Genomic DNA, 20,377 nt, shown 5'->3' on the forward strand with positions numbered 1-20,377 from the left:
TGGTCACTCGGAGATGCCGTGTTCAGAGATTCAAGGCATCAAAGGTCCATGCGGCAACATGTTTTTTGATCACTGTGTCATCAAATTAGGGCATTATGCCATAGTAATGATCGATTTGGAAAGCCTTCATTGTAGCCTTTGAATCAAAGTATGACTTGATGTGATTAGTAGCGACAATTTTTTTCCCCCTTCTTATTAATGAACTTTGACGTTGGAGACAATTAGAAAAATTTGTGGGACAATTTGGCACTTTGGCCTGTGAATAGCTCTCAAACAAAAGAACAGACATGGTGAATATCAAGTGTTAGGCTGATATGGCCTTGAACGAAAAGCTGTGATTTCTTTGAATGTATTTTCCCCCAGTTTGACAATGACATTAATCAAAACATGCTTTGCTTTTGTTTTCTTGTTTTTTTTTGTTTTTCTCTTCCAGGTTTTGCTTCATTTTATCTGATACCAAACCAAGCTTTAAAACAATTTTTTTCCAAACATTAACTTGCATTGTCCAAAAATAATAGAAATATTTTTTTTCTTGTGAAATTTGTTCTACCTCATAGAAAAATGAACTATACAACCAGCTAAAAAATAAAATCAATTTGAGAAAAAAATATTCTGACAAATATATTTGAAGCTAAAGGTTTAAGTTTTCAACATGTGCTGCTCTCATGTACCCTCTCACTCAGGAGTCCTCAAATTAGCCTCAAGAACCACAATTAGAGCAATTTGCGCCCCACTGAAAGTATTTCACCGTGGCTCCACAGCACGTCTTACTACTATGATGTGCTAATAGACTGTGATTCATCCATCTCGGGCCATCATGACAGTTATCGATGGCAAGCACACGTGTGGGAGTAGGCATGAATCACCAGAGAGACAAACAGCAAAGGACGTGAGCGTGAATCTAAATGTGGCAGTTCATCAGACGTCACAGGTTAGGAGCACCATTCATAACCCGATGGCCCACGACGAACTAGTCGGGAGCGACGTGACCAGCCTCAAGTCAGCAACAGTATTAACAGCGTGATACCAATAATCAAGGGGTGTGCAAACTTTTGTGCTCAAGGGCCACATTTGATTTTTAAAATGGAAATATGGCCCAGGTCATTCCAAGATGTGTTAAACAAATAGAAAAGTGTATATGTAAAATATTGTATGAAAAACAGTTTACTTTGATATTATAATAGTTCATATTCATCATTGTTTATAATTAACAGGGTCCGTCATTAACGGGGGCCCGATGGTCCGCTTGAGCCTTTAAAAATTTCCAAGTCACTGAAAATTTTCGCCCACCGAGAATGGCCCAAAAGTACATTTTCAGTTGCGGACTGAAATACTTTTATCACCGAAACATCCTGTCCGAGACAGGATGTTGATGACGCAAAGAAAAACCGAAGGTTTTACAGAGCTCCTGATAATGTTACCGATTAAATAACTTTCTATGATGCTAACAGCCTTTGGTGATGAGGTTCTTCAGGTCCAAATGGGGTTTCTGTAAATGTCTTATTAAGCAGCAAAATAAAGCTCAAAGGGTAGGTTAGGCGATGAAGTTGTCGCTGTTGCTATTCTCATCCAGGAAAAAAAGCATACAAACAACGCTTCCTCTGACTGGGCACAGTGACAAAAAATCTTTACTTGGCCTTGCGGGGGCTTTAAGACTTGGCAGAGATGAATGTGTTGTCGGAGGGACCCAAATCTCCTTCATACCCCTGATCGCCGCCGCGTCCCACCTCAATTTGCAGGAGGATGAAGCAGCTGCCTGAACCTGGAGCCTGGAGCAGGCTAATTTATTCGCTGGCTAACACTGAAGCTTTCTTTCTACTATCATCCTGGAATGGTATGTTTACATGACGACATATTGAAATTCCAATAAACGACAAAACTGATCAGTATCATTTTCATCCTGATCAACAGGACGGTACCATTTGTGTGTGTGTGTCTGGGTGAGGCGGCTTAAAATGGCATGACATCACTACACCAGAACAGTACACTGTAGGATCTGCCAAGACACTTTGGAAAGTCTCATGCAAATAAGCACTGTAGTTTTGACGAGATCAAGATTTATTGTCTTTAAAAATAATTTAAATTACAAATTACCTGTGTTGACAGCGACGGTTTTCTGTGGCCAGAAGTAAGGGTCAGATGACAGCTGCAGGACTTGGCCGCGGAAGCTGATGAATCGAATAGCGGCTGCAGGGACTTCCGCCACCGGAGCTGACGAGTCAGATGACAGCAGCACGACGTGCCATCGGTGCAGGTTCTAATCACTGCCGCTGAAACTGTGCTCGCTCAGATGGCGGTAGCATTACTTGCGCCACGGGAGGAGGGTCAGAAAACGATCTAGACTGAATAGAGAAGGGTCTGATGACTGCTACGGGACTTGCGGCACTAGAACGCGGTCGTAAAATGTTCAAGACTTACCGAAGAAGGGTTAAATGACTGCCACAGGACTTTCACCATTGGACCAGGGTCAGAAGACAATCTAGACTGAATAGAAAAGGGTCCAATGACTGCCACAGGACTTGCGCGACTGGAGCAGGGTCGGAAAACGGTTAAAACTTACCAACGAAGAGTCTTATGAATGCCACAGGACTTGCGCCACTGGAGCAGGTTTGGAAGACGATCGAGAATGCATAGAAAAGGGTCTGATGACTGCGACAGGACATGTGCCACTGAAGAGGAGTTACATGTTGGTCGAGATTTACCAAAGAAGGGTCATATGACTGCCACAGGACTTGCGCTACTGGAGCAGGGCCGAAAAACAGTCAAGACTTACCGAAGAAGGGTCTGATGACTGCCACAGGACTTGCGCCACTAGAGCAAGGTTGGAAGACCATATAGAATGAATAGAAAAGGGTCTGATGACTGCGACAGGTCTTGCGCCACTGGAGCGGGGTCGTAAAACATTAAAGATCAGAGGACAAAGATATAAATGTTTTCTTGATAACACTAGAACCCCTTTACAAACCACATCTGCCATTTCACTTTAATCGATAAATATGATGCAGAATTCGCATTCTGCTTTATGCATCCAGCACCTTCCTGTCTTCGTCTCTTTCCGACCCTGTGACGTTACACGAGCCAAACATCCCGTTCATTCGTGCTATTGTTCCATGCTGTTGTTATGTGCATTTATTACATAACATATAAACAATGCAAATATGAATTTTAACTGACCCCATAACATCTTTGTCATCTGCCCTTTAAAGACTTACCGAAGAAAGGTCTGATGACTGCGAAAGAACTTATGCCACAGAAGCAGAGTCGGAAGACGGTCCAGACTTACCAAAGATGGGTCCAATGACCGCGAGAGGACTTGCGCGACTGGAGCAGACTCGGAAAATGGACTTGCCCAAGAACGTTCGGGGTACTAAATTTATATTCACAAAATAAGAAAAATATCTACTCTTCAGAAAAGTAAAATGGAGGGAGGCCTAAACCCTCCCAACTTTAAACACTATTATCAGAATCAGAATCATCTTTATTTGCCAAGTATGTCCAAAACACAAGGAATTTGTCTCCGGTAGTTGGAGCCGCTCTAGTACGACAACAGACAGTCAATTTACAGAACACTTTGGAAACATAAAGACATTGACAAAAAAAAAAAAAAAACAGTCACTGAGCAGTAAAGGGTTGCTAGTTATCCGGTAATGCCGTTACTTTTTTTTTTTTTGACAATTGTGCAAAAAGTTCGAATGACTAATATTGCAATAGTCCGGTGCAATGACCATTGTGCAAAGGGCGCTGAGACTTCAAGGAGTGTATGCGGTTTAAAGTGACGAGTCGTGCGATAATCTGGGACAATGTTGGTTGTGCAAATGTTACAGATATTCCTCAATCAGTGTGCAAATGGAGCAGATGCTACTCTGGCATGAGTGGCCAGTATCTGCAAATAGTGCAGCATGGCGAGACAACTACAGTGAGTGCACGAGTAATACATAATTGGCCCCACAGAAATGTGACAACGAACTCAAGTCAAAAAATTGCCAGCATGTTGTAATGGAATTGTAGGTCAGGTGTTTAAGAAGTTGATCGCAAGAGGGAAGAAGCTGTTGGAATGTCTACTAGTTCGAGTTTGCATTGATCGGTAGCGCCTACCTGAGGAAAGGAGCTGGAAGAGCTGGTGACCGGGGTGCGGATGGTCCGAGAGGATTTTGCACGCCCTTGTCTTAGTTCTGGCAGCGTGCAAGTCCTCAATGGCGGGTTGGGGGATACCGACAATCCTTTCAGCAGTTTTGATTGTCTGTTGCAGTCGGAGTTTGTCCTTTTTTGTAGCAGCACCAAACCAGACTGTGATGGAAGAACACAGGAGTGATTCGATGACCGCTGTGTAGAACTGTCTCAGCAGCTCCGGTGGCAGGCCGTGCTTTCTTAGAAGCCGCAGGAAGTACATCCTCTGCTGGGCCTTTTTGAGGACAGAGTTGATGTTGGTCGCCCACTTCAGGTCCTGAGAGATTGTAATTCCCAGGAACTTGAAGGTCTCGACGGTTGACACAAGGCAGCTGGACAACGTGAGGGGCAGCTGCGGCGAAGGATGCCTCCTGAAGTCCACGATCATCTCTACAGTCTTGAGCGTGTTCAGCTCCAGGTTGTGTCAGCCGCTCCACTTCTTGTCGATATGCAGACTCGTCACCGTCCTTGATGAGGCCGATGACAGTGGTGTCATCTGCAAACTTCAGGAGTTTGACAGTCGGGTTCGCTGAGGTGCAGTCGTTCGTGTAGAGAGAGAAGAGCAGCGGAGAGAGGACACAACCTTGGGGCGCCCCAGTGCTGATGCTGCGTGTGGATGAGGTGGCCTCCTCCAGCCTGACCTGCTGCGTCCTGCCCGTCAGAAAGCTGTAAATCCACTGGCAGATGGCAGGTGAGACGCTGAGCTGGAGAAGCTTGGATGAAAGGAGTTCAGGGATGATGGTGTTGAACGCAGAGCTGAAGTCCACGAACAGGATCCTCGCGTAGGTCCCTGCACTGTCGAGGTGTTCTAGGATGAAGTGCAGTCCCATGTTGACTGCATCATCCGCAGACCTGTTCGCTTGGTAGGCAAACTGCAGGAGGTCCAGCAGGGGACCTGTGACACTCTTGAGGTGGTCCAGCACAAGATGTTCAAAGGACTTCATGACCACAGATGTTAAAGCGACAGGCCCGTAGTCATTCAGACCCAAGATTGCAGGTTTCTTGGGGACTGGAATGATGGTGGAGCGTTTGAAACAGGATGGAACTTCGCACAGTTCCAGAGATCTATTGCAGATCTGAGTGAAGACTGGAGCGAGCTGGTCCGCGCAGACTTTGAGGCAGGATGGGGACACATGGTCCGGGCCTGCCGCTTTGTTAATCTTTTGTTGTTTGAAGATGCGTCTCACATCCTGTTCATGGATGGTTAACGCAGAAACAGAGGTGTGATTGTGGTCGGGGGTGCGGCCGGATGGGTGTGTGGTGGGAAACTGTCCTTTTCAAATCTGCAGTAGAAGGTATTCAAGTCGTTGGCTAGTGTGCTATTGTTCTCAGCTTGGGGGGATCGTCGCCTGTAATTAGTCAGCGATTGGAATGCATGCCAGACTGATTTAGAGTCGTTTGCGCTAAACTGTTTTCCCAACTTTGCTGCATAGTTCCTCTTTGCAATGTTAATTTCTTTAGTCAGCTGGTTTCTAGCTCGAGTATGCAGGGACCTGTCCCCGCTTTGATATGCGTCCTCCTTAGCTTGGCGAAGCTGCTTAAGTTTAGCAGTGAACCACGGCTCGTTGTTGTTGAATGTGCGAAATGATTTTGTTGGTACACACACATCTTCACAGAAACTGATATAGGATGTAACAGTGTCTGTATATTCATCCAGGCTGCCAGCTGAATTTTCAAAGACACTCCAGTCTGTCCAGTCTAAACAGCTTTGAAGTTCCATCTTGGCTTCATTGGTCCACTTTTTCACCGTTTTCACTGTAGGCTTCGCGCATTTAAGTTCTTGCCTGTACGTCGGTATTAAGTGAATTAAGCAGTGATCAGACGAGCCCAGGGCTGCACGAGGTATAGCACGGTATGCGTTTTTTATCGTAGTGTAGCAGTGGTCTAAAGTATTATTTTCCCTGGTAGGACAGTCGATGTGCTGCTTGTATTTAGGGACTTCGTGGTTGAGTTTTGCTTTGTTAAAGTCCCCGAGAATAATGAGGGGTGAGCCCGGGTGTTTTTTTTCAATTTCGTTGACTTGTTCGGCGAGCGTTAGCAGTGCGGCGTTCGTGTTAGCTTGAGGCGGTATGTAGACTCCAGCCAGTATGAATAATGCGAACTCACGTGGCGAGTAGAATGGTTTACAGTTTAAAAATAGCGACTCCAAATGCGGGCTGCAGTGTGTGCTGAGCTCCGTGACGTCCGTACACCATTTTTTGTTCATATAGAGGCATATCCCGCCGCCCTTTGTTTTCCCCGATGATTCCATGTCGCGGTTCCCTCGATGAATGTGGAAGCGGGGAAGCATGACGGCGCCATCGGGTACAGCGTCGCAAAGCCAGGTCTCCGTGAAGCACATGGCCGCGGAACGTCCGAAGTCTTTACTGGTCTTTAACAGAAGATGAAGCTCGTCCATTTTGTTGGGTGGGGAGCGTACATTCGCGAGGTGGATCGACGGGAACGCCAATCTGTGTCCTCTCTTGCGAAGTTTCACCTGAATGCCGGCTCGTATCCCTCTGTGGCGCCACTTCCGTCTCCATGCGCCGAAAACCGCGGACGCCGCTCCGGTGAATAACTCGGGGAAAAAACTGAGCGGATTTGCGAAAGTTGGTGACAGAAAGTCCGGTATTGCCTCCTTGATGGTTAGCAGGTCTCCCCTTGTGTAAGTGAGTCGTGTAAGGTCTCCAAAGACGGACGAAAAACACAAAAACAAAAACAATACTTATTTAGCTAACCAATTCCAATACCTCATCAAATGGTTGCACCACAATGAGGAGTATCATTCTTGGCTAGAATTGGAACAAATAGATACACATCAAACTTCCAAAACTCCCAATTATTTCCACAAGTCTTAAGACACCATAAATGCTGGGGGGGGGGGTGACATTGGGTCCCTGCGGCCTCCTCCGGGTGGCTAGTTGTCGGGGCGCCTCGGGTTGGGCCGGCGGACCGCCCCAGGTCCCTCAGTGTGGGACGTGTCCCGTCCGCGGGGCTGCTCTTGGTGGGCTCCCGGGCCCGATCCCGCCTCTCAATTGATTGGGTGGGGTCCTCAGCCTCCACGGTGCAGGCACAGGAATTACGGCACACTTCTGTCAGTCATTGTGCACACGAAACGGTGTCAATTCACTTGCATGTGTCCACAGGCACACACCCCTGGTACTTTTTTGCTGGGTGTGGGGCCACTCACTTATTTCGACAAATAACCCATAAATATGAGAATTACTTGGGTATCCCCTCACTCACACTCACCTCTGATAGACTTTTATAATTTACATAGTCACTCCCACCACACTTCAGTTGTACACCCGGGTTCGCGACCCTTGTCCCGCATGCTTCTTCTCCTGTCCTTGTCCTGTTCTAGCTTGTCCTATCCTTCCCTCCCTCCCTTCTTTATCTTTGTCCTCTTCGTATCCTTCTTCCTCTTCTTTTTCATCTTCTTATTCTTTGTAGTCGTCATATTTTCCTTCGTCGTCTTCTTTGCAGGAGTCTCTAAAGTAGGGTACGATGACTTCTACATGTTAATCTTCTTTATCGTCGCCTTCATCTTCTTGGCCGTCTTCATCTTCGTCGTCTTCTTCTTCGTCGTCCTATTCATCTTCGTCTAATTCTTAGTCATCCTCTTTTTCTTTGTTTTCTGCGCAGTGCTCATCGTTTTCGTCTTCATCTTTGTCTTAGCCATCCCCATGATCTTCGCCATCTTTTTCGTCCTTTTTATCATCTTCATCTTTTGTCTTCTTCTTTGTTGTCTTCATCTTTGTCTTCGTGGTTGTCTTCATCTTCCTCATCTCCATCTTCTCCATCGTCATCATCTCCTTCCTCTTCTTCGTCTCATTCGTCTTCTTCGTCCTTTCGTCTTAATCGTCTTCTTCTTCTTCATTGTCCTCTTCATCTTTTTCTTATTCTTCGTCGTCATCGCCTTCTTCATCTTGTTCGTCTTTTTTGTCTGCTTTGTCTTCTTCCTCATCTTTATCTTCTTCATTTCATCCTCCGTCTTTTACGTCTTTCTTCTTCATCATCGTCTTTTTTATTTTCGTTCTCATCGTCTCCATCTTCTTTGTCTTTCTCGTCTTCTTGTTCTTTGTCTTCATCTTCATCTTTATCATCTTCGTAGTTGTCATCTTCTCTTTCGTTGTCTTCTTCGCGGGACTTCGCCTCAAAAGTACGCTACGACGACTGCCGTAAGACATGCGCAGGCAGAAGGACTTCTAATGCTGAAGCAGGGTTAAAAGACGGTCAAGACTTCCCGAAGAACGGTCTGATGACTGCCACAGGAATGTGTGAATAGAGCAGGGTTGGAAGATAGTAAATACATTCAAAAGAAGGCTCTGATGGTGGTCACAGAACTTACGCTGCAAAAGCAGGGTCAGCTGGCGGCCATAAGACTTGCACCGCCAGTGCAAGGCAGGAAGACATTTGAGACTTACCAAAGGGTCTGATGACTGCCACAGGACTTGTGCCACTGGAGCAGAGTTGGAAGTCACTCAAGGCTTAGCAAAGAAGGAACTAATGACTGCCACAACTTGCAGCTGATGGTTCAGGGTAGGAAGACGACCTGAGACTTGCGCTGACGAAGCTGGTTCAGATAGCCGCAGCAAGCCTTGCGCCGCCAAAGGAGGGTCAGAAGACTGTGACAGGACTTGCGAGGGCCCAACACCTTTATGTTCTTTGTCCTCTTCTTTATCTTCTTTGTCTTCTTCGTCGGCGGCATCGTCTTCTATTTGCCTTCGTCACCTCTGATTCGTCCTCTTCTTCATCTTTTACATCTTCTTTGACGTGTTCATCTTCTTCATCTTTGTCATCTTCATCTTCGCGGTCTTCATCTTCATTGTCTTCTGACTTCTTTGTCTTTGTCATATTTTTCTTTGTCTTCTATGTCTTATTCCTCATCGTCCTCTTCGTCTTCTTCATATTCTTCTTCATCTTCTTCGTTGTTTTCGTCTTCATCATCTTCATTTTTGTCTTTGCCGTCCTCATGCTCTTCTTCTTTGTCCTCTTTCTCATTCATTCATCTTTCGTTCCGCTTATCCTCATTAGGGTTGCGGGCGTGCTGGAGCCTATCCCAGTTATCTTCGGGCGAGAGGCGGGGTACACCCTGAACTGGTCACCAGCCAAACGCAGTCCTCTTTCTCATCTTCATTTTATTCACCGTCTTCTTCATCTTTGCTTTCTTGGTTGTCTTCAGCTTCTTCGTAGTCCTCCTTTTCTTTGTCCTCTTCTTTGTCCCATTCATCTTCTTCATCGTCCTTGTATTCTTCTGTCTCCGTCATCCTCTTCATCATGATATTGTTGTTCGTCTTCGTGGTCTTTATCTTCTTCATCTTTGTCTTCGCTCTCCTAATTTTCTTTCTTCATCTTTGTCTTCTTCTTCGGCAGCGTCTTCATCTTCAACTTTGTCTTCTTCACATCTTATTCATCCTCTTCACCATCTTCTTCTTTGTCTTCGTTGATGTGTTCGTCTTCTTCTTTTTCATCTTTGTCGGCTTCTAATTTCTTTGTCATCGTGGTCTTCTTCGTCCTATTAATTTTTTGTCTTATTCTTCGTCGCCCTCTTCTTCGTCTTCATCATATTTTTCGTCACATTTGTATTCTTTGTTATTTTCACGACATTTGCCAATGATCACTAAATAATACGTTTCTGCACTGTAACTGTTTATACTATAACATGCATAAAATGAGAGCTAAATATTTTTGTAGGCACGAATACAATCAAACTTTTAACTTTTATTTTTAGATAAGAATTAAACTCCTTACCTGAGTCAATACTGTCCCATCCAAAAAAAATCCTTGCAAATGTAAGTTTCTTCAGGACGTAAACAATGATTGAAATTTGCTGTGGAGAATGAGAAAATTGGTATTTGACACATTTGTATTCCTTATTATTTTCACTACATTTGCCAATGATCACAAAATACTACATGTTTCTACACTGTAACTTTTTATACTATAACATGCATAAAATGAGAGCTAAAAAGTTGACTAGGCCCTAATACAATCAAACTTTTAACTTTCATCTGGAGATAGGAAATGAACTCCTTACCTGGTAGCCATCTTGACTGTTACAGTAAATACTGTCCCATCCCAAAACAATCCTTGCAAATGTAAGTTTCTTCAGGACTTAATCCTTCTGTGATCCTAACATTCTGTTTCCTCCCCTTGTCCTACGGGTCAAAAATGCCTCACCCAACCAAAGCCCCAAAATAAAGCAGCTTAATTGAATTTTAAATCCAAAATCTATTTTGCATGATGAAACAACCTGTAATTTATCAATTCAACTCAATTTAATTCATTTTTTGTCATGTATTTTTTTTGTTACACAATACAAAAATTACACTTTTTTCTTTTTTTTTTTTTACCACAAGCCAGCTGTCATAACACTTTCCTTTTACACAGTAAAGGTTTATTATTGCACTGTTTATTATTACACTTGCATATTCCATACATAGCTGGATTTTGCATCACAGGCCACCTGTAGTTTGATGCCATATTTTGCTGGCTTGCTTGGCATATACTGCCGGAAAGGACAGCGACCTGTTGATTTAAAACAAAAATAATAAAAAAAAGAGATTACAATCACTGAGTGTCACGGAAAACTGCATGAATCCAGGATGTTACATCACAATAAAATAAAATATATTTCAGGTAAGTAACATTGCATATATGAAAATAAAAAATTACCTTTGAATTGAACCAACTGCTCATCTACTGTGACTTCAGGTCCAGGGTTGTAGAGGTATGGGAGATGCTCATCACACTTGTCCCAGACCTCTCTGATGGCTGCCAGTTTGTCTGTTACACGCCTTACTGGTCTTGACTCACGGTTGTCAAATATCAGCCTTTTTGAAAAAGTGTGAAAGATTTTCAGCGATATTGTGGCATGGAAAATTGCCCTGCCACTCTCTGCATCCCAGAGACTATATGTATCCTTGCCACGGGACCTATATGCACCTGCTAATATCAAAAGCCCTATGTAGCCACGCAGGTCAATCTCATCCATATTTTTCCAGTTTTCTCCATGTTTCCGGAAACCCTCCAAATTTGTATTCTCCAGGATGATTCTTTCAATGGTTGGTGTGATGAACAGGAGAAAGGTGGATGAAATGTCCTGGACATGGGCAGCCTTGTTGGCCCGGGAGTCATCCTTATGATGCTTGGTGCTGCTGTTCTTCCCTGGTTGCTGTCTGAATTTAATGAGGACCATGCAATTTTGCTGTTCATTGACAAACAAAAATTCTTCATCAGTTTTAGGGATTCCCTCTGTATCTTCATCTGAAGATGCATCATTCTCTGGGTTGTATTCCTCCCCATCTTCCTCTTCAGATACATCTTCATCCTCTTGCTCCTCTTGAGCTCCTGAAAATCTCTCATCCAGGACCTGTTGGACAATGAAACGTCTACTCATGGCTTCAGCAAGGAGCCAGCTAGGGGTCCTTTAGGGATCACTAAATACTACATGTTTCTGCACTGTAACTGTTTATACTATAACATGCATAAAATGAGAGCTAAAAAGTTGCGTAGGCACTAATACAATCAAATTTTTATGTGGAGATAAGAAATGAACTCCTTACCTGGTAGCCATTTTCACTGTTACAGTCAATACTGCCCCATTCAAAAAAATTCCTTGCAAATGTAAGTTTCTTCAGGACTTAAACAATGATTGAAATTTACTGCGGAGAATGTGAAAATTGGTCTTGGACACATTTGTATTCCTTATTATTTTCACTACATTTGCCAATGATCACTAAATACTACATGTTTCTTCACTGTCACTGTTTTACTATATCATGCATAAAATGCATATTGTTCTTCGTCTTTGTGGTCTTTATCTTCTTTATTGTCTCTGCTCTCCTAATTTTCTTTCTTCATCTTTGTCCTCTACTTCATTGGTGGCATCCTCATCTACTTTGCAGTCTTCAAATCTTATTCGTCCATTTCTTCATCTTGATTTTCTTATATGATGTGTTCATCTTCATCTTCTTCATCTTTGTCGTCATCTTCATCGTCCTCTTCTTCGCCGTCCTATTCTTCTTGGTCGTCTTCATATTCTTCGTCTTCTTCATCTTCTTCATCTTCTTTATCTTCGTCTTCTTTGTCCTCTGTCTTCTACGTCTCATTTGCCTTCTTTTCCTCTTCGTATACATCTTCGTCCTGTTCTTGTTTTTGTTTTCCTATTCATCTTCTTTGTCTTATTCTTTGTCTTCCTCATATTCTTCTTATTCTTCATCATTTTCATCTTCGTTGTTTTTGTCTTCATCTTCTTTGTCTTCATGTTTTGTCTTCACAGTTCCTTATTTTCTTCTCTGTCGTCTTCTTTATCCTTTTTCTCATTCTCATCGTTTTCTTTTTTGAATTCTTCCCCTTCATCACCTTTGTCTTCGTGGTCGTCTTCGTCTTCTTTGTAGTATTTGTCTCCTTCATCTTCCTCATCTTTTTGTCTTTGTCTTCTTCATCCTATTCGTCTTCTTTGTCATCCTCTTCATCAGCTTCATATTTTTTCATATTGTTCTTCATCTTGGTGTTCGCCATCCTAATGTTCTTTTTCTTCTACATCTTCTTAATCTTCTTCTTTGTCTTCTTCGTCATCATCTGACCCTGCATCCTCAAGTCCTTCAGCTGTCTTCCTACTCTGCATTGGCTTTATCTTTATCTTCATTTTTTTCATCCACTTTGTCAATGTGTTGTCTTATTCATCTTTGTCTTCTCCACCATCATCTTCTTTATCCTCTTCATCTCCATCTTCTTTCTCTTCTCTGTTTTCATCTTCATCGTCATTTTCTTTGTAGTTGTTGGAATCTCCTTCATCGTCTCCTTCACAGGACTTGCGCCGTGAGAGTAGGGTATGATGACTGTCGCAGGATATGCGCCACAGTAGCAGGGTCAGATGCAGGCAGCAGGACTTGTGGTGCAGAAGCAGAGTTGGAAGACGGTCAGGCCTCCCGAAAAAGGGTCTGATGACTGCCACAGGAAGTGTGTCGCTGGAGCAGGGTTGGAAGGCGGTCGAGACTGACCAAAGAAGGGTCTGATGGTGGTCGCAGACCTTGTGCTGCAAAAGCAGCGCCAGCTGGCGGCCATAAGACTTGCACCAACAGTGCAGGGTTGGAAGATGTTCCAGACATTCAAAAGAAGGCTCTGATGGTGGTCACAGAACTTATGCTGCAAAAGCAGGGTCAGTTGGCGGCCACAAGACCTGCACCGCCAGTGCACGGCAGGAAGATGTTTGAGACTCACCAAAGGGTCTGACGACTGCCACAGGACTTGCACCACTGAACAGGGTCGGAAGACGGTGGAGTCTTACTGAAAAAGGGTATGATGACTGCCATAGGACTTGTGCCACTGGAGCAGGGTTGGAAGTAACTCAAGACTTAGCAAAGAAGGAACTTGCAAGGCCCCAACACCTTTATCTTCTTTGTCGTCTTATTTATCTTTTACGCCGGCGGCATCGTCTTCTATTTGCCTTCTTCACATCTGATTTGTCCTCTTCTTCACCTTTGACATCTTCTTTGACGTGTTCATCTTCATCTTCAAAGACGCGGTCTTCATCTTCATTGTCTTCTGACTTCTTTGTCGTCTTTTTCTTCGTCTTCTCTCTTATTCTTCATCGTCCTCTTCGTCTTCTTCATATTCTTCGCTGTTTTCGTCTTCATTTTCTTCCGTTCCACTTATCCTCACTAGGGTCGCGGGCGTGCTGGAGTCTATCCCAGCTATCTTCGGGCGAGAGACAGGCTACACCCTGAACTGGTTGCCAGCCAATCTCAGTCCTCTTTCTCATCTTCATTTTATTCCCCGTCTTCTTCATCTTTGCTTTCTTGGTTGTCTTCAGCTTCTTCGTCGTCCTCCTTTTCTTCGTCCTCTTCTTTGTCCCATTCATCTTCTTCATCGTCCTTGTATTCTTCTTCATCTTCATCGTCTTCTGTCTTCGTCATCCTCTTCATCATATTGTTCTTCGTCTTCGTGGTCTTTATCTTCCTCATCTTTGTCTTTGCTCCCCTAATTTTCTTTCTTCATCTTTGTCTTCTTCGTTCTCATCTCATCTACTACTTTGCCATCTTATTTGTCCTCTTCTTCATCTTCCTTTTCTTATTCGACATGTTCGTCTTCATCTTCTTCATCTCTGTCGTCATCTTCATCTCCGTCTTCTTCATCTTCGTCGTCTTCTGACTTCTTTGTCTTCATCGTCTTCTCCGCCGTCCTATTCATCATATTCTTCTGTCTTCTTCATATTCTTCGTCTTATTCATCTTCTTTATCTTTGTCTTCGTTGTCCTCATGTTCTTCTTCGTTTTCTTCTTCCTTTTTCTCATCATTTTTTTATCTTCATTGTCATCATCTTTCTCTTCGTGGTCGCCTTCTTCGTGTTCTTTGTCCTCCTCTTTCTTCTACATCTTTGTTTTCGTCATCTTCATCTTCCTCTCATCCATCTTCTCCAGAAGGGTCAGATGCAGGCAGCAGGACTTCTAGTGCTGAAGCAGAGTTGGAAGACGGTCAAGACTTCCCGACAAAGGGTCTGATGACTGCCACAAGAAATGTGTCTTCGTCGATGTGTTCGTCTTCTTCATCTTTGGTGTCTTCATCGTCTTAGTCTTTTTCATCTTTGTTGGCTTCTAATTTCTTTGTCATCGTGGTATTCTTCTGTGTCCTATTCATCTTTGTCTTATTCTTCGACGCCCTCTTCGTCTTCTTCATATTCGTCGTCTATTTCTTCAGCGTCTTCATCTTTGTCTTCGCCGTCCTAATGATCTTCTTCTTTGTCTTCTTTCTCATTTTCTTCTTTGTTGTCTTCTTCAGTTTCAGTTTCAGTTTATTTTTGAAAGGGGACAATGCAATTTCATAAAACACATGAAGTACACGTGGTTAAAAAAGCCAGAATTAGCCAGAAGGCTAGTTTTCATCTGTAGTCCCCTGGCCAAGATGTAAAAAAGCAGTAGAATACATCTACAAGACAATATAATGCAGGATACATAATCAAACTATACTATTAAGAGAGAATGAAACCATAATTTTTTTTATCGTAATAGAAAAACAACATAACATACTTGTCTTTTAGTGTTGGCAGCTATAGGTCTTTGTCGTCTTCGTCGCCTTTGTTGTCCTCTTCGGCTTCTTCATCGTCATCTCCTTCTTCAGCTTCTTCGTCGCACTTGTCTTCTTCGGCCTCTTCTTCATCTCATTTGCCTTCGTTTCGACATCGTATTCATCTTCGTCCTTTCTTGTCTTTGTTTTCCTATTCATCTTCTTTGTCGTCCTCTTCTTCGTCTTCCTCATATTCTTATTCTTCATCATTTTCATCTTCATCTTTGTTGTTTTCGTGTTCATCTTCATCTTTATGTTTTGTCTTCACAGTTCCTCATTTTCTTCTCTGTCGTCTTCTTCATCCTTTCTCATCCTCATCTTTTTCTTCTTTGACTTCTTCGCCTTCATCATCCTCGTCTTCGTGGTTGTCTTCGTCTTCTACGTCGTATTTGTCTTCTTCATCATCAACTTCTTCGTTTTCGTCATCTTTATTTTCATCTCTTTTGTCTTCTCCAGCGTCTTCTTCATCTTCATCATTTCCTTCAGCTTCTTTGTCGTCTTACTCTTCTTCGTCTCATTCGTTTCCTTCATCTTCCTCACCTTTTTGTATTTGTTGTCTTAATACAATCAAACTTTCAACTTTTATCTGGAAATAAGAAATGAACTCCTTACCTGGTAGCCATCTTGACTGTTACAGTCAATACTGTCCCATCCAAAAAAATTCCTTGCAAATGTAAGTTTCTTCAGGACTTAAACAATGATTGAAATTTGCTGCGGAGAATGTGAAAATTGGTCTTGGACATATTTGTATTCCTTATTATTTTCACTACATTTGCCAATGATCACTAAATAATACATGTTTCTTCACTGTAACTGTTTATACTATATCATGCATAAAATGCATATTGTTCTTCGTCTTCGTGGTCTTTTTTGCTCTCCTAATTTTCTATCTTCATCTTTGTCTTCTACTTTGTTGGCGGCATCTTCATCTTCTACTTTGCCGTCTTCAAATCTTATTCGTCCACTTCATCTTCATTTCCTTATTCGACGTCTTCATCTTCATCCTCTTCATCTTTGTCGTCACCTTCTTCATCGTCTTCTGACTTCTTTGTCTCCATCGTCTTCTTCTTCGCCGTCCTATTCTTCTTTGTTTTCTTCATATTCTTCGTCTTCTTCATCTACGTCTTCTTTGTCCTCCTCTGTCTACTACGTCTCATTTGCATTCTTTTCGTCTTCGTATACATCTTCGTCCTTTTCTTGTTTTTGTTTTCCTATTCATCTTCTTTGTTGTCCTCTTCGTCTTCCTCATATACTTCTTATTCTTCATCATTTCCATCTTCTTCATCTTCGTCGTTTTTGTCTTCATCTTCTTCGTCTTAATGTTTTGTTTTCACAGTTCCTCATTTTCTTCTCCGTCATCTTCATCCTTTTTCTCGTCCTCATCTTTTTCTTCTTTGACTTCTCCGCCTTCATCATTTTTGTCTTCGTGGTCGTCTTCGTAGTATTCGTCGTCTTCATCTACTTCTTGGTTTTCGTCATCTTCATCTTCATCTCCTTTGTCTTCTCCATCATCTTCTTCATCTTCGTCATTTCCTTCAGCTTCTTTGTCTTCGTCTCATTTGTCTCCTTCATCTTCCTCATCTTTTTGTCTTTGTTGTCTTCTTCTTCATGCTATTCATCTTTGTCATCCTCGTCATCAGCTTCATATTTTTTCATATTGTTCTTCATCTTTGTGTTCGCCGTCCTAATGTTCTTTCTTCTTCTTCTTCTTAATCTTCTTCTTTGTCTTCTTCGTCATCATCTGACCCTGCATCCTCAAGTCCTTCAGCTGTCTTCCTACTCTGCATTGGCTTTATCTTATTTTTTTCATTCACTTTGTCTTTCTCTTGTTTGTCTTATGCCAAAGCAGGGTCAGCTCGCAGCCACAGGACTTGCGCTGCAGCAGGTTATGGATTAGACACACTTTGAGTGCATGGGACAAGACTACACAAGACATCTTCATCAAGAGCCATGCAACTGGCTGGGAACACGGATCAATGTGGGACAGTGGATTCAAACAGTGGAAATGCAATAGCCTGAAAGCAATTAATCAAATATTTGAAGGTCACAAAATAATATAATTTTTTCAGATACAGACTCAATTTGCAACACCACACCAAGGTATTTCTTCTGATACTTACAAATTAGGCATATCCAAACTCATACAGAGTGGGACAGGATTAAAAGAGACCCCACAAATGTGGGAAAAAAAATAAATTAAAAAAAAATATATACCAACTAAGCCTAAGTCTTGCACATCCATGGTAACATAATTGCTTATATGTCTGATTATACACTTGATGTAAATGAGAAATGTGAGCAAGAAATGAATGTGATAAGAGAGGACAGAATATGGGAAGACGGGTTTGAAATGCCACTCAGGTATCAATAGTAATTTATGGAAGGAATTTGACTGTAAAACAAAAATATTTTTTTTTCAGACTCCATTGGTTCTTTCAACATTTTATAACAACACAATATCTCCACTCTGTTGGAGGAACTGTGGTATGATTGGGGATCACTCACATCTTTTGGGACTGCCTAACAATGAAAATATTCTGGAATGATGTAAAGTATCTTGAACATTGATAATCCTATGAATCCTATATGTGCCAAAAATATGATATTATCCACTTAGTATTTAAACGAAAAATTATTAGAATTAAAGTTAAATGCAATAGTACGTAAATATGGACCAATAATGGCTCAGCTCCTCCACATAATCTAACATAATCATGACATTTGTCTGAAACCGAGCACGAAAAAAATTAAAGGATAGTGACCTGCCAATCACACTGCCTTATCTGCAGGGCGCTAATGAGTCTGCTGTTCCCCCCTCCTCCCCCAACTGTTGTTATACATCCCCACATCGCTTCTTATCAAGCTCAACGCAATTCATCAGCGTGCTAGCGGGACACACAGCAGGTCAGGTAGATAAAATGTACACCTCCCATCAGCCACCTGTCATGCCATTGACTTGCGGGAACACGCTGTTGTTTGCACGCGTGGTCAGGGAGCCCATTAAGATTTTTTCTCCCCACCCATTCCACGCCGTCATCAATACAAAGCGCTAACCTTGAAGCTGGAGTGGCAGAGTGCACACAGCAGTGGGAGGATGACTGACAGTATGAACGGACATACAAAATACAGCCACCACGTCTGGGAACGGGCTCTGTAATGGCCTGTCATGGCCGTTGAAGTGACAGTGGAAAAGCTTGGGGGGGTTGAATGCTACTGCACTTTAGGCACAAGTACTAGCCACTCACTTTGGACCTAAAATAGTGGCCATCAACCCCATACTGTCAACTTCGATAATTGCCCAACACTGAATGTCCTTTCAGAAATGATATTTTCACAAAATAATTGGTCATTGGTTTTCAATAACAACTTCCCAAAAACACAGACTCTATACAACACTCCATATATAAAAGTGGTGCTGAAGCCTGTCTAGACTAGATTAATTTTCACTTTAAAAAAAAAAAAAAGATATGTTGATGCTAACTCAGCCTGCCGCTGAATGATCTAGCGCCCCTTGTGGGCATTAACCTCAATTTTACAATTTGGTCTGTTTTGGGAGGATATTGTGCACTGCATGGATGATGTACAACTGTACTGCATCGTACGTTTCTAAATTTAGACCCTCTCAGGTTGGTAAATAGGGTAAAGTTGGACACAGACTAGATTGTTAAAACTACAAAATGTCTACAGTATTATCTATGTTAAGGCACAATTTGTGATGCAGATCTTATATTGGGACTCATTAGAATTTGGATGTTCCTGACAAGGACAATATTTCATATTTTTAAAACAGTAAAGAATGTAGAGTTTATTTATGAACAATTGCTACCTCGAAATAAAATACCCAGTTTGTGAATGGAAGTGTTGCATGTGGTCACAAAAGCCAACAACTACAAAATTGTGGTGGAATACACATCGCCACCAAACAAGTGACTTTAATAGTGAGTGTGAACAAACAATAACAGAGTGGGTTGATGAGTGGCCATTACAACAGCTGGGAGCTGAAAAAAGTGTTTTCCCCATGGTCACTTCCAAGAGCCCGACTTTCCCTTGGCGCAACGCGAGGTCTTGGATGACTTGGACCCACGCTGGTGGTCACTGACGCGGTTGCGTAGCACGTAGATATCGTACTTCTGCCGCTTGAGCTTCTCGCCCAGCTCGAATTTCTCGGAATGGAGCTGGTGGAGCCACCCCCACAGGTCCTGTGCCTTCTCGGCCAGCTTGTCTTGGTTGAGGTGGTCGATGTTGAGTGGTTTGCGGCGTTCCAGCAGTGCCTTCTTTTTCTCCTCGCGCGCCGTCAGTTTCTTGCCCTTCTTCTGGTCCACCTTCTGTAGGTAGCCACCGAAAGACTTGTTGGTAAAGGTCTTCTTCTTCTTGGCCTCCTCTTCAGCACGTAGCTTGGCCGCCTCCTCCTCTCGCCGCACTCGCTCCTCCGTTAACCGGGCTTGGCGTTCACGCTCTTGCTCAGCGCGCTCCCGCTGCTGCTCGGCCCGGTCCGAGCGGCGCCGTTCGATACGGTTGCGCAGGGCCACCAGCTCCTCCTCTTCCTTTTGCCGGTTGGAGAAGTGCAGCTCGATAAGGCCCTGCAGGTCGTTGAAATCCTTCTCCACGCGCTTGCGGTGGAGGTCGTCGAAATCCACCTTCTCTCCGTCCGGCAGCTTGGGCGGGGCGATGTTGGGCACGTACGTGGTTTTAGGTCGCGGTTTAGACTCTTCCTCATGCTGGTGTCTTTCATCCTCCTCCACCTCTTCCTCCTCTTCCACCTCGTAGTCCTGCTCCTCTTTCTGTTCCTTCACCTCCTGCTCGTACTCGTCCTGATCCTCCAGGATCTCCTCAGCGTCTGACATGTCTTTCCTGGAAGCGGGAGGACCACCAAGATTGGCTAACGTCTGAAGACTGAGCTCTGGGTAGTGCTGGTGGGACTCTTTTAATGCTTTGCTGGGATCATGTGACACACCAAATTCTCCGCGGGGAAGAGTTCGAGACAGATGCAAGTGTCTATTTTTTCCAAGTCTTCCACCCTTGTCCCTCACCTCCCTCCTCCCCAAAGACCCCCTTGCTCCGGTGTGACCCTGCGGCTCTCCTCATTCCTTTGTAAGGACACCATGAAAGACTATTTCGGAGGCACAACAGATGCATTACACACTTGTGCAGCCACAACCAAT

General features: G+C 43.3%; 1 protein-coding gene across 1 annotated transcript; it reads right to left on the reverse strand.

The window, feature by feature from the left end:
• Positions 1-19,163: 19,163 nt before the first annotated feature.
• tnnt2c (troponin T2c, cardiac) lies at positions 19,164-20,088 on the reverse strand. Its single transcript, XM_061667620.1, has one exon. It carries the CDS (start codon positions 20,057-20,059, stop codon positions 19,238-19,240), a length of 822 nt encoding a protein of 273 aa, XP_061523604.1. The 5' UTR covers positions 20,060-20,088; the 3' UTR covers positions 19,164-19,237.
• Between the last annotated feature and the right edge of the window lie 289 nt (positions 20,089-20,377).

This window comes from Phycodurus eques, chromosome 22 (assembly GCF_024500275.1).
Source record: "Phycodurus eques isolate BA_2022a chromosome 22, UOR_Pequ_1.1, whole genome shotgun sequence".
Lineage (NCBI taxonomy): Eukaryota > Metazoa > Chordata > Actinopteri > Syngnathiformes > Syngnathidae > Phycodurus > Phycodurus eques.